Here is a 16912-nt window from a genome sequence, read left to right as displayed (position 1 = left end):
TTTTTATCATGACGTTAGCTAGCCACAGAGCAAGACCCAGACTCTCATCCAACTCAGCGACGTCAACAGAAAGGCTCCCAGCGGGTGTTGGATCAAACTCAGGACCCCGCAGTGTTATTCTTGGCCCTGCCCTGTACTCACTGCAACCTGAGTTGATCTTTGCCGGAGTTCTCCACTCGTTCAAGCCAGGATAGCACTCACCTGGATGATTTAGTTGGGGATTGGTCCTGCTTCGAGCAGGGGGTTGGACTAGATATTTCCTGAGGTCCCCTCCAACCCTGAGATTCTAGGATTCACCTAGCTCTTGGGGAGCAACGGGGTCTAGCCATGCCTATTCATAAGATGCTTGGACCTCCTTGTATGGTAAAAGGCAGCACTCAAGGCCAGGTGGTACACGTGACAAAGGCAAACGCAGCTGCCGAAGAACGCACCAAAATCAGGTACGTTCCAAGCATGAAGCCAGTTGCTAGAGGATCATTCAAGAGGTAGATTCAATGGCAGCGAGGGCTGGAGCATCCAGCTAAGCCGATTCCCAAGGGCCCCTGCAGAGAACCCTGGAACCCCACAGCATGATGGTACCAAGCCTGCCCTGCCTGATCCCGCCCACACTTTGCAAATGCATTGCTCCAAGTCACCACTGAAGAAGCTGATTGTGTCCATGGAAACCCTTGTTCGGCAGACATTTAGGAAAGACATTACACTAGATAGCTGTTCAGAGAGGGCCTGTTTAGAGGATGGGCTCCTTTACTGTGTCTCAGGTTTCCCCCTTTGGGGGGGGTGTAATTTTCCTTTAAAGCCAGCCTGGCTGAGCCTCAGAGGAAAGAAACGCACAGATCTGCTGCTCTAACTGCTAAGTTGAAGTTGTGTGTAAGTCTGAGGCTTTGGCTAAAAATACCTCCATGGATTTGAGTTTTACACTGTTGGCTTTGATCAGACCAAAGGAGACAGCTCCTGGCTCCCAGCTCCCTCTGTGTATTCAGGAGCCATCATTAACAGCTTACATGGAGCTGGCTGGCAGTTAAGTAGCTCGGCTTCAGACGAGAGCTGTAAAGAGCTGAGTTTGTTTTATTTCCAAGAGCAGGAATTGTTGCTGCAGACTTAACAGAGGGATTTGCTACAAATGCCAGTTAATTCCATTCCCACCTCCCAGATAGGTGGAACTAACAAAGGAATAGGCAGGATTGAAAGACATGGAGTAGGCCAGCTTCTGGAAAGGTTTGCTTGCATAGCCAGAACCTGATTCTCTTGGTCAGGCAGCACCAACTCTCACTGGAGTGGCAGATAGGGCTGCAGGGTAATTCAGCCCTACCACCTCAGCTGCTAGGTGTTTTCATCCCCTCTCTTTCGGCCTTCCACTCTTGCTTTCAGATAGACGTACAGGAGCCTGGGAGGAGCGTGGTACTGGCAAAATATTAAAACTAGGCCAGGCCAGCCCATAGCCTAGATGGGGCATCTCTTTGCCTTGTGAGGATGCTGCTAGTTCTTTACATTGCTGGCCTGCACTACAAAGTTATGCCCACATAAGGCTGTAGGGTTTGATCTCGTTTTACATGTGTCTACACCTAAAATCTGTCTCCCTATTACAAACACACACACACACCTTGTAGAGTCACCAAGGAGTTCTGTTGACATTAAAGGTAACAGCATCTACATTCACCCTGACAGGCTTCCAAGCAGCTGTCCCAGGAAGAGTGTCTGCTTTGACCAAAATGTTGACCTCCAGTGCCCAGAAAGCAGAAGCCCCTCCACTTCCCCCCTTTAAAAAAAATGTGTGTGTTTTAGAAATGCTTTTTCCTAGTTGCACATGATGCAGAACATCAGTACTAACCCCCCTTTTGAGCTGCAACCATGGCCACCAGCATTTGCTTTTGAAAGGACTGTGATATTGCTGCCCTTACTCTAATGATCAAGCTTTTTTGCATTAGCCAGAACAGAGACATTGGACATTCTCTCATTACATTCCCTGTGGAAGTGATGTTGTTCTTCGCTAGAACCAATTCAAGGACACAGGACTAAATTAGACAATACTTGTACCCTTACGCTGCCCCTGCTGCAGAAGGCAGGCTAGTGGAGGTGGTGGGAGAAGAGGCCTGGCCTCTAAAGAAACTGCTTCCCTCTAGAGTCTCACAGGAGTGGAAAGCTTTAGTTTTGAAGCTTTGCCCATCCCTCCCCACCCAAATTTCAGAGTCCCTGCTATGTGCAGAGACCCAGACCCCTTCTAACACCCTGTTGAGTTCTGGTGTCTAGTCAGACATGGTAAGGTGTTCAATACTTTCTAGGAAGACACTCTTAGAGACTAGGGTCCTTTAAATCATCTCCAGTTGGGCACCTAGGGAAGGGGAAAGAAAACAAAATCTGCCTTCATAGTTTGACCATCAAGCTTCAGCCAGCTCTTCCTGAGGTGGTTTCTTGACCATCTGTTCACACTTCACTGGCATTCTGGGCTGCAAGACTGCGGTATGAAACTGACAGCAGCCTTGAACATTTTTTCAAGTAAGAGGAAAGTTACTCAGCAAGTCAAGTGCTAAGGATGTATGTGTTCAAAGGTGAGGCAATTTAAACACCAAGCTTGTTCTTAGTTATGTGCTACAGTTTGTTCCATGATTAGATGTAAAGGCTAGATGTTGCCTGGAGTAGTAGTGTAAAAACCCACCCACCCACAATAGCCTGGTCACATTCTCCCACTCCAGGCTAAAGAAACCTTCACACCAACTAAGATGTTTGCCCAGCATTTGAAGTCCTGCAGGGGTGAGCAATGCCTATTAATCCCAGTGCCCAAAGTGTTGGACAATTACAGCCATTAGGCTGAGGTTCAATTTATGCAGCTGAACATTGTTTGGGGCAGTGCTGTTATGCAGGGCACCCTCCACACCAGGCACGGAATGAAGGCCCTCTGAACCTCACTGCATGAGACTCTACTGCCAGAGCTAGAGCAGCAGGGGGCTGAGCAGGTTTGATTGCTGGGCGATTGGGTCCCCAGAGGTGGTTGTCATACCAAGTCAGAATGGCTTACAGGAGTTTTAGCACCAAAGTACCTCTAGTAATCTGGCCCCCAAGATGCAGAAGGCCGTTGGTGTGCTTTTCATTTGGAGATCTCTAGGAGTTAGACATCTTTGAAAAAAATCCCATGAGGCACCTCTGTTTTAAGGCATCTAATGGAGTCCTTAACAAAAGGCCACCCTGACCCTTGTAGTTAGGCAGCTTCAGAGCACCCTGTAGCAGTGTATGTGCCTCAAGAGCTATTTCAATTTAGGTTCCTAATATCCACCCCATTCCTCAGGAGTGGGACACCAATGAGAAGCCCAGCCTTCAGGCAGAGTTTTGAAAATGGGTAGCTTGTTAGTTTTAATCCAGATTTAGATGCTTAAGGCCAGGTCTACACACTTTGGTATGACTGTTGCTCAGGGGGTGTTGGTTGGGTGTGGAGTTAAGATTGGCATAACTGTCTACATTGGGGGGGCGGGGGTAGGTCTGTAGGAGAGAGAGTTTCTCCTGCCAATGTAGCTACTGTCTCATGGTGGTGGAGTTGAGCTGACAGGAACAAGCTCTCCCGTCAGCTCAGAGCATCTTCACCAGAAGCATTACAATGCCATAGATGCACCAGTGCCAATGCAAGTTTGTAGTGTAGACCTGCCCTTTCTGTCAGTTTTCCAGCCACTGGAGACTCAGCACCTCTGGAAAAAACCCAGCTGCTGTTTAATCATGTACCTTTGTGAGACTCTTCCTTAAGAGTCAATGACCTGAGACACCACCACAGGAAACCGACGTTTCCTTAAATCAGGTGGAATTGTCAGGACAAGTAGCCCCCAGTGTCTACTACTGCATACCCAGATCTGCCACCAATGACTCATTGCAGTGTCAGATAAGTCATCTAGTCCCTGCCTTCCCTTCCAGGAGGCTGGAAAATGAGTATGTATCCCTGTTCAAGGTGTAACATGTGATCCTTGACCAAAGGAGTTGTCTTTCTGAAAAGAGACCTAGAGTTTTGTCCAAATCCCTTCCCCATCCATTTCCTAAAGAACTTAGTCAGTCCTGCAAAGCACTTCACATATTTAATTTTTAAGTTTTCTCTTAGTCTTGTGATATCATTGCATGTTACAATTCTCCACTTTGCCTTAATGACCATACAAACTCTTACATCTCCTTAATGTACAGAGATTTTCTTCAGATTAGTATGAATACAACAGCTTGCACATGGAGCCAGGAGTGGCCTTTAGCCCCATGGCTATTTATTGGTACAGTTGGGTGGAAAAAGCAGACAGGCCCCTTACTTCCTGCTGGTACAGCAGGAAGTCAAGTGGCAATTAACATTTGCACTTGCCAGCCCCCAAAGAGGAGTTATGGAATAATTACTCAATCTTTAGATGCCCGACCTTGAGTACATCTTGCACCAATCTCATCTCTAGCCCTGAGAATCTGACAGTACAATGACAACGAAGAGGGAAGAGAGTGCTGTTAGTCAGTGACAGATCCATAGCCTCACATTAGCGTGGTTTTACCTCTTAACCTTGTGATGAGTCACTAGCATGAGGGTTTAGCACATTTTTTACAGGTGATCCCTGTCTTAGGTTATATGTGATGGGACTTGTTTGAATAGGTCAAAAGCAATGTTAGATAGGATATGTTAAGCATACAGACAGCCCTTGGAAGAGCTAGGAACAGCTTTGGAAGGAAGATTTCCATAAAGGAACAATCCATTGTCCAGCCACATTTGACACTTCCATTTTGGAACATGATTCAGAAGCATTTCCTGTGAACAATGGACGGACCAGCCTCGTCGTATTCCTGCTTACTGATCCACATCTGCTGGAAGGTGGAGAGAGACGCCAGGATGGAGCCGCCAATCCAGACTGAGAATTTGCGCTCCACTGGGGCAATGATCTTGATCTTCATTGTGCTCGGAGCCAGGGCAGCGATTTCCTTCTGCATGCGGTCAGCGATGCCGCCATACATGGTGCTGCCGCCGGACAGCACCGTGTTGGCGTAGAGGTCCTTTCGGATGTCGATGTCACACTTCATGACTGAGTTGAAGGTGCTCTCGTGGATGCCGCAGGACTCCATGCCCAGGAAGGAGGGCTGGAAGAGGGCCTCTGGGCACCTGAACCGCTCGTTCCCAATGGTGATCACCTGCCCGTCAGGGAGCTCGTAACTTTTCTCTAAAGAGGCAGATGTAGCAGCTGTGGCCATCTCTTGCTCAAATTCCAAGGCAACATAGCACAGCTTCTCCTTGATATCCCGCACAATCTCCCTCTCGGCTGTGGTAGTGAAGCTGTAACCCCGCTCGGTCAGGATCTTCATGAGATAGTCGGTCAGGTCACGCCCGGCCAAGTCCAAGCGCAGGATGGCATGAGGCAGTGCATAGCCTTCATAGATGGGCACGGCATGGGTCACCCCATCACCAGAGTCCATCACGATGCCAGTGGTACGTCCAGAGGCATACAAAGCCAGTACAGCCTGGATGGCCACATACATGGTAGGGGAGTTGAAGGTCTCAAACATGATCTAGGAGAGAGGAGACATTTTTACTATACTGCAGAGATCAGCTGTCCACACCTGCAACCAAATACTGATTCCTGAATCTGTAGCTAACCAGGCTAGACCCAGACACCATGATTAGACTATTCTGGGCTCAAGCATCAAAACCCAGGTCTTCCCCTATGAGCTAGAGGGACTTCTGCTGTGAACAGTTGTGCTGCTACAAGATTACACTTGCACAGAGACCACACAGGCAGCCAGATACTATGCTGATGGGTAACTAGAGCCGGTCAAAGACCCCTTTGGCATGAGTTTGTCCAGAAGACTCAACTCTGTACCTTAAGTTGTAGCTCACCTCCACCTCCCGTCCTTTTAGAAATTCAACTAGTAGAGGAAAGTGACGATTTCTGAAGTCTTGCAAGTTTCCACTAGAGATAAGCTCTTGCAGGGTTCAAACCAGACCTGAGACGTTTGACATGTCTCATGAAGTGCTGTTTGACTGGTTCCCTGGGAGACCTTAAACCCTGGACACTCAGGGTATGTCTACACTACCCACTGGATCAGTGGGTAGTGATCGGCTTATCGTGGATTGATATATTGTGTCTAGATGAGACATGATACCCGGTATATTGATACCCAAACATGCTCCTGTCGACTCCAGAACTCCACCAGGGCAAGTGGCAGTAGCAGAGTCGACAGGGGGAGCCACAGCTATCGATCCCGTGCCATGAGGATGGGAGGTAAGTCGAAGTATCTTACATTGACCCCGCCCCCTAGTAGACCCAGGCCTCAGCATCAGACAAAAATTGAGACAGCCAAGAGACTTAGAAGCAGAAGTGCCAGGGCTGCCATAAAACATCAGGGATTCAAGGGATAGAGAACCAAGACGACACTCATTTAAGTCAGTCTTTAAGACATGCACAGCAGATATACACATAGTTGCAATACTGCACCTGGGTCATCTTCTCTCTGTTGGCCTTGGGGTTCAAGGGAGCTTCCGTCAGCAGGACAGGGTGCTCCTCTGGGGCAACACGGAGCTCGTTGTAGAAGGTATGGTGCCACACTTTCTCCATGTCATCCCAGTTGGTGACAATGCCATGTTCAATAGGGTACTTCAGGGTCAGGATGCCTCTCTTGCTCTGGGCCTCGTCACCAACATAACTGTCCTTCTGCCCCATCCCAACCATGACCCCTTGGTGCCTTGGGCGTCCGACGATGGACGGGAAGACTGCACGAGGGGCGTCGTCGCCAGCAAAGCCAGCTTTGCACATCCCAGAGCCATTATCAATGATGAGAGCAGCAATTTCTTCTTCGGCCATTTTGGTTTGTCTGAATAAGGAGATTGAGAAAGACCAAGCTTTTAGGTGAAAGGCAAGTCAACTGCTCCTGCTGAGGGAGCATCTCAGGGCATTGGAAGCTAGTAGTTGGTTTAAATATATGCATATCCTACAGAGATGCTTGGATAATGATTGACTATAGGTGTCATTGTCCCTCATGAGGCACTTAAGGGTCCCTATCTAGAAGGGACAGACTAAGGAGAGACTTCAGAAGCTGGAACTGGCAGTTTGGAAAGGATGTCGTACCTGCCAGCGTTTGAGGGCTGCTAAACACCTAAACTCTTTCCAAGACCTCTTTGGCCAGCTACAGGAGTAGAGTGACAAGCGAAATATGGAGGTGAAGTGCCACTCCTCACCCTCCCTTTTAAGGAAGGGCCTGTTGAATTAAAAGCCAAGTGAGAGTTAAAGCTATTCTCCCCTACAGTGAGCCTGGGCAGGCTGAGTCCATTCAGGATTGAATTATTTCTGGGGCTGGGGGTGTCTTAATTCATGCAGTTCAAACCCCCACATCCTTGAGTGTCCTGGGTTTTTAGCTTTGGAAGCTACTGATGTGGTAGGGACCATGTGTTGGCTTGCCAACATCTGGCCAGTGAGAAAGGAATGTGGCAAGAGCCAGGTTTGGTTTTCTAGGAGTTCAGCACAGACAGATTCACATGTAGGGGGGCGGGAGCGGAGTTTCCACTTTGAAGCCCAGATTTCATAAGGAAAGAGCCCCATGCTGTGTGTGGAGCGCTTAGAAAGTCAGGCCCATGCGGTGACAAACTACAGAGTCTGCAGCATGAGGTGCCAACGTCCCACTTTGGCCCTAGTGTGACCATCGGCTTTGCCAGCAAGAGGCGAGCGGGAAGCATTGCCCTGTGATGAGAAGCCAAGTACTGTTCAGCCTACAAATCCTTCATTATTGTAGGAAGGAGGAGAGGCAGCTACTGCAGAAAGCTAATTGAGCCATACCCAGTCAGACTCCAACAGCATCGGAAAGATTCACTGTCTCAGCTCCACACTGACGATCGGGTCAATAGGCCAAGTACACAAGCCAGAGAAAATGTATTTAGAAAGCCACCTACTTGTTTGACTGAAAACGATCACCAGCTTCTCTCATGCTGAAGGCTTTAGTTATATCCTGACCTTAAAAAGGTCTCCCTCCACCCAAGCCCACTCCTTAGTTTGCTGTAACGAACAGATTTCTATTCTAGCCTTTGGTACTTGTCTGAATTATTCTTCCTAACCATCTGTCCCAAAGCAGACTCATGGTAGGTAACCATAATGCTATTGCATCTCAGTTAGGAAGGTTGGGAAATGGAGTGGTCTTGGTGCAGGACCCATGGATTCTTTAGATGGTATCTTGGGCCTTTTAGAGGGCCATTCCATGTAGGGTCTGGATGTGAGAGCAAGTCTCACCTTCTCCACAAATAAGTGTGTGATGAGGTATTGAAGGTCTTTCCTCCAAACCCTAAGCCATTATGGTGGGATCATAGACTTGTCTCCTTAGGTAGGAGGAATTGGAGTCCTGTCAATTCACTGATTTTCCCAGTTGGGGGGGGGAGAAGAGAAGATGTCCTTCTCCCCAATGCACACCGAGAACTGTGTAGAGGAGACAAACCATGTGAACACTTATCCAGAAGTCCTCCCTCTAAGGCACTTTGGACGACAGGCTTGGGAGACTAGCATACTTCCTGGAAGTATCAGTACTACAAGGCAAGGCATCAAATGAGTTACCTAGCTTCCTGCCAATGGACTACATCATGCTGTTGATGCTAGACAATATAAAACTACTCCTACAGGAAGTCCTTGAAGCTGTACACCTTTGCTTTGTTACTTAGTCCACAAGATTTCAGCTAAATTTACTGCCTTATCCAGTTAGTATTACACCAACTGGGTTATTGCACTGCAAACAAGTTCAGATTTGTTCTTCCTGCTCCAGAGATCTTAGCATTACCCAGTTCATGCCTTAAGGAATTGGCCGAATACTGAGCTAGTGATTTAAAGCCAAATTCATTCCTGACCCAGAGACAGTTTAAGTCACAAGACCTATTGAAAGACCAGTCCTTATGCAGCCAGTCATTCTGCTGTGCTGGAATCCCAGCATCTAAGTGTCCCCATTAAACCAGGTGTGGTTGATGCCATATTAACAAACCAGAAGGAAAGTGTGGTAATGTTTAGGTTCTTTGTAGCAGAAGTTGCTCAATGATCTGAGATTGTCTCTTGACTCTGCCAAGGCAACCAGGAAAGCTTTGCTATCCAGTATCTTAGACAGGCAAAGCCTTCAGAAGATCTTGGCATCTCCACCTATTGATTGGTTGTTACAGTCACACAAGCTAAAAGATTTGGAAGTATGAAGTTTATCAAGCCCCAAAATAAAAAAAAAGTACAACATCTTCCATGCACTTGGATGTCAAATGCACAGGCTTTTCTTGTTAACTTACTGAAGAGTATAGTGCTGGAGATGGCTAATGTAAACCAAGCAGGCTGCATTTGAGAAAGTAACAATCTGCAACTCTAGCTAGGGTGACCAGATGTCCTGATTTTATATGGACAGTCCTGATTTTGGTCTCATACAGGCTCCTATTACCCCCCCACCCTGTCCCAATTTTTCATATTTGCTGTCTGGTCACCCTAACTCTAGCTGTGTTAGTTTTCAGTCTGATACTGTGGTTGTGTAGTTACCTATAGATGCCACGTGCTCTCATTAGGTCTCTAAGTACTTTGTAGGTAAAATGCAGAAATGTTTGTTAGGGCTAGTGTGTTGTGTACTTTTTGGCCAGCATATGCTTCATCAGCACTTGCTTAAGGGGAGTTACGGTAATACACTAGATACTCCAGCAATAGCGTAGCAGTCAAGGCTATGGCAGAAGCGTGCTATGAATGGTGGTGTGACCAGGGTCCTGATGCTTGTACATAGGAGCAGCCTGCATGGAAGAGATTTACTAGGTGGGACTTCTGCTTGTGACTCCAGCACAAAAATCTTCCTGAGAAGGCCTAGCAGGAGGTTTGGTGATCTGCAGAGGTGCTTGCTTAAGGCTGCCCACCAGACATTAGGTTAGGCACTTACCCCGGTGCTGGCTTTAATCTTGGGCAAGATCAGTAACCTGGGATCAACAGATGGGGCAGCTACTGGTCAGGACAGGAGCACAGTCAGCAAGGAAGGAGGTGAGGCAGCTTTCACCAATTCCTACTCAGCCTGACCCTAGCTAGAACCAGAGAGCTGCCTGTCCATGGAGCAGTTAATATATCCCTCTCCCACATGGCAGGTGCATATTTTATACCACAGCTCTGCCAGGAGCAGATGGACTGGAATTGGGGAGCATGAATCCTATGTAGGATCTGACAGGCTATTGCCAGCTTCCTAATGAACATCTGGGTTTGTTGTGTGTTGGGAAAGGGAAGTGTGGGGGGGGGGGGGGGATGTGCAGGAGAGACCAGACCAATAGCAGGGACCACCAAGAAATTTGCTGGAAGCAAGGAAGGGAGTAATTAAAGCTCTGCCTAACCTCACTGTACCTTGGAGGTATTTTAACATTACTCTCCCTGGCAGCAGGGGGATTGATCGATCACCCCTTGGCATGCTGAAGTCCTGATTAATGTAAAGCTAACCAGTCCCTCCAAACCCCAGGGAATTAATCACTTAAATGTGGAAATTACTCACTAAACCATTCCTACACGCAATAAACCAAGCCATTAAAAATTAATCGCTTGACATCCCTGCCATGTAAACATAGCTAATAAGATTCTGATGGAGGAAGGGAAGATGGCCAGGAACAGACAAGGCTACTGAAGAAAGCAGAGTCGAGGTGAAAGCCAGCTAGGTGTCCGGGGGCAGATCTTCAGTCCTCATTTGCACATTTTTGCAGACTCTGGGGGCCATGCTCTCTTCTTTGGAAGAGGAGTTGTCAATAGGGCCTCAAGAAGAGAGCTCTAGACAGTCAGGCATAGGCCATAATCTGCCAACAGATCTCCACTGCTATTGTGATCAATAGCCCCCACAATTTTCACAATTCATGGGTCCTACCAGGGCTGGTGCAAGGATGTTGTGCCCTAGGCAAAACTTCCACCTTGCGCCCTCCATCCCTGAGGCACCCCCCGCCCCTGTGGCAGCAGCTCCCCCCACCCGGCCAGCCATGCAGCAGCTGCCCACCCCAGCTCACCCCTGCCCCGCCTCCTCCAAGTGGACTGGCTGCTTCACTTCTCCTGCCTCCCAGGCTTGTGGTGCAAGTGAAGCAGCCATGGTGTGCTTGGGGAGGAGGTGGAGCAGGGAAGGAGGCAGAGCAGGGGTGGGCAGCTGCCCTGCGTGCCACCCCCTTTACTTGCTGCAGGCAGCCCTCCCCACACACCCCCTGCCCCAGCTCCCTCCGCCTAAATGCTGGAGGCAGATGAAAATCCAGCACCGTGGTCCCCAAAGAAAATGCTGCCCCCCAAATCTTAGCGCCCTAGGCGACTGCTTAATAGGTTGCACCAGCCCTGGGTCCTACATATGCCTCATCCAGTGCACTATGTGTCCCAACAACTGGGTTGGTGGAGCCCGGCAGACACTATGCTCTGATGAGCTCACGCAGAAGGGTGCCAAGACAAGAGAACCCCCCCGCCCCCCATGGGCAAACTCTGTATCTGACATGTCAAAGGAGAGCATCACAACACTTTCAAGGGACTAGCGTAGGGATCTTAAATTCATAACTGCTAGGTGTCAAATGTTGGACTCGAGACCCTGGATTATGGCCCATTACAACAATCTAGCCTGCCTTCTGCCTGTGACCGCAGAGGTGTTAACTGGCCCCTTCACCTTGAACAGCCTCTTGCAACAGGCGTAACTCCTTTGGCATGATCTGTTCCACTTTGTATTAGCTTTGATGCAGCGTCGCTTTCCCAGACTTGATGGGCTCTATGCAAGTTCAAATGCTCATCTCACTGATGGAAGTTGGTCCAATAACAGATTAACTCACCTTGTCTCAGATGAAAAAGGTGACTGAAGTTGTGTTTAATTAGCAAAGTGGGACAAGGAAAGCTAGCCTAGAGATATTTGAACAAGGCTGTGAAGATAAGCCCATCTCCTCCTGCAGTGGAGTCGTGGTGACTTTGATTACTTTGGAAGATGGGCTGCATGACAAAGATTAAATAAAATATCGATGGTGCCTGTAGATCTCTATTCCAAGGACCAGTATTTGCAGGGAGAAATTGGTGTGCAGGTTAGATTGCTTACCCATTCTCTAGCAAGCCCTGGTTTTGTCGGCAGAAAGCCTCGCCTCGTGAAGTAGAGATGTGCAAATTTTGAACAAGCTATTTGGCAAAATGCAGGGTTGGCAACAGCCAAAATAGTTCTGCCAAATTGTTTTAAATCTGAACATTCAAGCTGTTTTGATATTTTTGAAGTGACTGGGGGTTTTTGGTTTAACTTTAAGAAATGCTTGAAATCAAGACAAGAGATTTTGATTCAAAACAAGGAAGTGATTTTTGGGTAACTGCCAGTGAGCTGAAAAATTTGGTATTCGCACAGCTGTCCTCATGAGACTCATCCTGCCAGAGCAGTCTGGGGAGAACAGCAGATTGTATAGGAAGGTACTTCCCTATACAGTTTTCTAGTGTTTTGCACACACTAGACTTTTCAATATCAGAGTTAAAGATAAACCTAAAAACTCCATGCCTGGTTGTGATAGCAACAGAAAACTAACAGCCAATTATCTGAAAGATTATTCTAGTCATGGCCAGCTTTGCTTTCTGGTCAAGTGTTCTGACAGGTCTGGCTGGAACTTGGAAATTTTATTTCCTGGGAAGTTTCATCAAGAGATTGTGGAGGGGGGAGAAAACATCACATGTTTGTCATACACGTCTTTGCTAGAAGTTCTCACTGGGTCTACATTTTGATCACTGAAATGCAATAGCCACTCATCTCCTTGGGAGTGTCCATGGAGCCTTGAGGCTACAATTGCCTCAATGAGCCTTAAGGGGCTGTGCAACTGTTTTCAGGCAAGTTGAGCCCATCCTCAGAAAAAGAGGCATCCAAACCTTTACACCAAGGCCTGGACACAGACTCTTCTAGTTGTGAAGCAGGGTGAGAGCCTCATCTCAAAGCTGAGATGCTAAAAACAGTCCTGGCTACAGGGACATTTGCCAAGTCAAAATGCAGTTAGATGCTAGGTCACTACTTCCTGAAAGGATTCTAGTGTGGTCAATATCTGGCATCATGGTCAGCGACCAAGAAGCTTCTATTACCTGGAATTTCTCCCTCAAACCAGGAGACCAAGACTGACCACCCAAGGATGGTTGTGTGCTTTTGGCATGGCAGCTAAGCACCACCTACCTCTACAAGAAAGAGTCAGCTGCTATGGTACATGTGCAGGGACAGGAAGCAAGACCCCAGATGACACTCCAGGCCATGAGAAAGGAGGAGGACAAAGGTTAATGGAAGGAGGGCAGTGCATCTGTCTATCCCTGTTCACAAAAAAGTGTTCCAGCCACACAAGCAATAAGATCAACTCCACTGAACTGGCTTCAGTTCCAATGTGAAGAAAGGGCTTTTTAAAATCCCTTCCCTCCCGTGATGCATCTGACACTAATCAGGGATCCAGCCCTGTGGGAATCAACAATGATTAATGATGTTAAATATAGCAGGAGATTGCCAGGGTAAAATTAGGCACCATGCATAAAACATCACAGCTCCTCGTTAGATAGTCAAATTAGACTCTAATAGTTTGATGTTCATCTATTCACACCGGCCCTGTAATTACAGATGGACTGGCTAACCCATTCCCTGTCTATGTATATAGCTTTGATGCCTGTGCCCAGAGATGAAATCTTCCAGTCTTCAGTCTTAATTGCAACATGGCCCTCAATTTATTAGAGTTATTGCTATTAATGCAGGGTAGAACGTCAGTCAAGTTAACAGTTTTACACTACAAGCAGATCAGGAGGCCTGAAAGATACATGAGCATAGAGGAGTAAGTGGAGGCTAGTGTCACTAGACTGATTCTGTACTTTGTTTTAGATGCCACCACTGCCTGCTGGAGGACATCACTAGAATCACATGGTGTTAGCAGTGTCTCAACAGGGCTACAGCAATCTTTGTAGCCAATAGGAGCCTTTTGGAGACTGCTTTGAAGTGGGTGACAGTCTGGAATCACTTCCTAACATACAGCCAAGCACTGAGTCACAGGGAGCCCAGCCTGCCAGGGAGAGATTGGACTAAGTGTGTTAACACTTAGTGGTCCAGCAACACTTCAGTGAGTGGAAGATGCTGGATCTATACTGCCTACTGGCCCCACCCCAGCTTTGAATCCAGCCTGTGGGTACCATTTGGCAGTGGTGATGCACCCAAGTCTTGGGTGGTTTGCCAACAGACCTTCAACAGAGAGTCCACCCCACCTGCAAAGCCCAAGTGGAGTGTGAATGTGGGGTTCCCTCCACAGAGGAACCAGGATGCATTCTAGCCATGAGCACTGGCTACACCAGTGTGTACTAACTGCTTTGAGAATGCGGGTCACTCATTTTGGAACTGAAGCCCACTGTGGCTACAACCTCTGGAAGCTCCATATACACTACCCAAGATGAACTAGCCACTGACCACATGGCAAGGACAGCCATATTCATTCTCTTCCTCAAGGAGAGGAAGGCATAAGGTAGAATAGTTGCAAGGTTGTGTGGCCCCACTCCAGAGGGGGTCCTGCAAACTTACTACCTCAATAACTGGCTCTGGTGAATAGTTTCATGAATAGCCAGGGTCCAGGTCTGTACTTTAGAGAGAGTGACTAAAGCATTGTTCAAAGGACAGCACCATCTTTAGAGACGGCCCGGTTCCAGTAAAGCACTGGAGTGCAGGGTTCCGGGTGATTCAGTTCTGAGCCTTGGTCCTAGATATTTGCCTGTTTGGCTAGGGTAGCCCTATTCCCATGCCATGCATTTTATTAGTTTTTAATAAAAAGCTATCACTGCCTTTGCTTGGGACACAGTTAGCTTCTCTGCCTGTCAGTTTGCTACCAATTGACTCAGACACCCATCTCTCATTTTAATAAGCCAGCTCAGGTCAAGTCCTTTGCTTAAATCATGTTTTGACTGCTGACGTTTAAAGCAGATAATCTAACCAGGTTACAAACTTGGAGCCTCACTACAGTTTTTATGCAAAGCCATCTTCCTCCCTGGAAGGACCCCCGCCCCCACCTCCTCAGTCCAATTACCCTTCTAGACACTAATTAGAAGCAAAGGAGCCTGGAGGGGAAGGGAGATGAGATTAAGCAAGAATACAGAGCCAGCAAACTGCAGAGAAAGAGGGAAAAAGTCAAAACTATAACCAGTTCCTCAAAACACACCATTGGAGACAAATCTCAGTATAATTAATCTCATTATCTAGAAAAAAAGAGACATGGGAATGGTTTCAGTTCTTGAAAGGGCTGTCAAAATTCCGATACAGAAGGATAATCCTTTGTGAAAGCCAAGCTTGGATAGCCAGCAGAATTCAAGAGATAGTTTATGGAAGATCAGAGGATAACAGTGGAATAGATACAGGAAGCCAGCCCACAGGGACCAATTTAACAAGGGTCTTATTTCACTGCATCTTTCCTAAGGCAGCCCAAAAATAGCCCAAAAAGGCTCAGTGCAGTAAGCTTGTCACTACATCCCACCAACCTTTACACCCCACCTCTAAGGAAACAGTTCACTCCATTTTAAAAGCTCACCATCTTTAGGAAGTCCAAAGGCAACAGATAGTGCCTTGGCCAGCAAAGCCAGGGTTAATCATGAGTGGGAGCATGGAGGGGAGAGGGGAAGTCAGCACATAAGAATGGCCATATTGCATCAGACTAATGGTCCATCTAGCCCAGTAGCCTGTCTTCAGTGACTGGTGCCAAGTGCTTCAGAGGGAATGAACAGGACAGGGCAAGTGATCCATCCCCTACCAGAAGCTAGGGCTGGATAACAGGTTAGGGACACCCAGAGCATATGGTTGACCATTTTGGCGTATAGCCATTGAGGAACCTATCCTCCAGGTAATTCTCTTTTGAACCCATTCTAGTTTTGGGGTTCACAACATCCCTTGGCAAGGCGTTCCACAGGTTGACTGCATTGTGTGAAGAGGTACATTCTTTTGCTGCTTTAGACCTAATGTCTATTAATTTCATTGGCAACTCCTGGTTTCATCCCTGTCACATTCTGGGATGCAATAGATAAAGTTCATGCCAACTGCAAGAGCAGCATGAAATCCACATCTCTGAAACTCCACTGTAGATTCCTCTGTTCCTGCCCCCTTTGTTGGCCTTCTTTGGCACTTGGCAATCACCTGGGGACACCTGGTTGGAGGCATCAGCTTGTCCTTGGTCTTGGAGGAAAGAGTTTACCCCCCACACACACACACACTCCTCTGGTAAACGTGTCAATCTCAGCTTGCATTCACCATTCTGAAGACATTTTGTCTATACACATTAAAGATCAATGAGCAGCGTTTTATCGGTTTAAGTGATAACTCACCAGGTATATTTTGCACCAAGATGACACTAATGGCATGTGTTGTGCCCAAATACGCCTCTCATCACCTTTTATAGACAGACTGGTCCCACCAGTCTTTTTAATCTCTCATAGGGAAGCTGTTCCAAACCACTTCTTGTCCTCCTAACTTTTCCAACTCAAGAGGTGGAGCAACCAGAACTCAAAGTGTGGGCATACCTTGGATTTATATAGTGGTATTTTATAGCCACCCTTTTCCTAATGGTTCCTTGAGTTAGCCCAACCAACAGCCTTTGCCCAAAGGGGATCTTTGGGCTGAGTGTTACTGTTGTACAACTTAAATTGCTGGGTTCCACCATGAAACAAGCAGAATCTAGCCTGGTGTGTAGATACCCTGAGTGGATGGGGAAGTCAAGGGGAATTCTGATTACTTTGGCCACACCCCAGAGGAGCCTTTTCATTCTGCAGGCCACCAGAATGATAGTGAGAGCAAACTGCCAGAGAGGAAAGCTTTAATCTTGTCCATAGACTAAGGGGAAGTCTATGCTAAAGAGTTCTACTGAGCAATGTAACTGGGTCAGTCTGAAAAAGCCACACTCCTGAGACAGAGTTAAGCCAACCTAACCCCTGTCCATAGCACTAGATCAACAGAAGACTTTCCTTGCCAGCCTACCTGTGGC

The 16912-nt window shown here is 47.5% G+C and overlaps 1 protein-coding gene across 2 annotated transcripts in view; it reads right to left on the bottom strand.

Annotated features, from left to right (window-relative positions):
- Positions 1-4033: 4033 nt before the first annotated feature.
- ACTL8 (actin like 8) overlaps positions 4034-16912 on the bottom strand; it is a 32658-nt gene continuing 19779 nt past the window's right edge. For both annotated transcript variants that reach the window (XM_039509043.1, XM_039509042.1), the window contains exons 2-3: positions 6429-6804; positions 4034-5502 (exon numbers count right to left, since the gene is read on the bottom strand). In XM_039509043.1, coding sequence (XP_039364977.1) covers positions 4738-5502; positions 6429-6794 — 1131 coding nt within the window. In that variant the 5' untranslated portion in view covers positions 6795-6804 and the 3' untranslated portion in view covers positions 4034-4737. The remainder of the gene's footprint in view (positions 5503-6428; positions 6805-16912) is intronic.

This window comes from Mauremys reevesii, linkage group 21, assembly GCF_016161935.1.
Source record: "Mauremys reevesii isolate NIE-2019 linkage group 21, ASM1616193v1, whole genome shotgun sequence".
Classification (NCBI taxonomy): Eukaryota; Metazoa; Chordata; order Testudines; family Geoemydidae; genus Mauremys; species Mauremys reevesii.
Note: the sequence above shows the minus strand (reverse complement) of the source record. Positions and strands in the feature narration are given on the sequence as shown.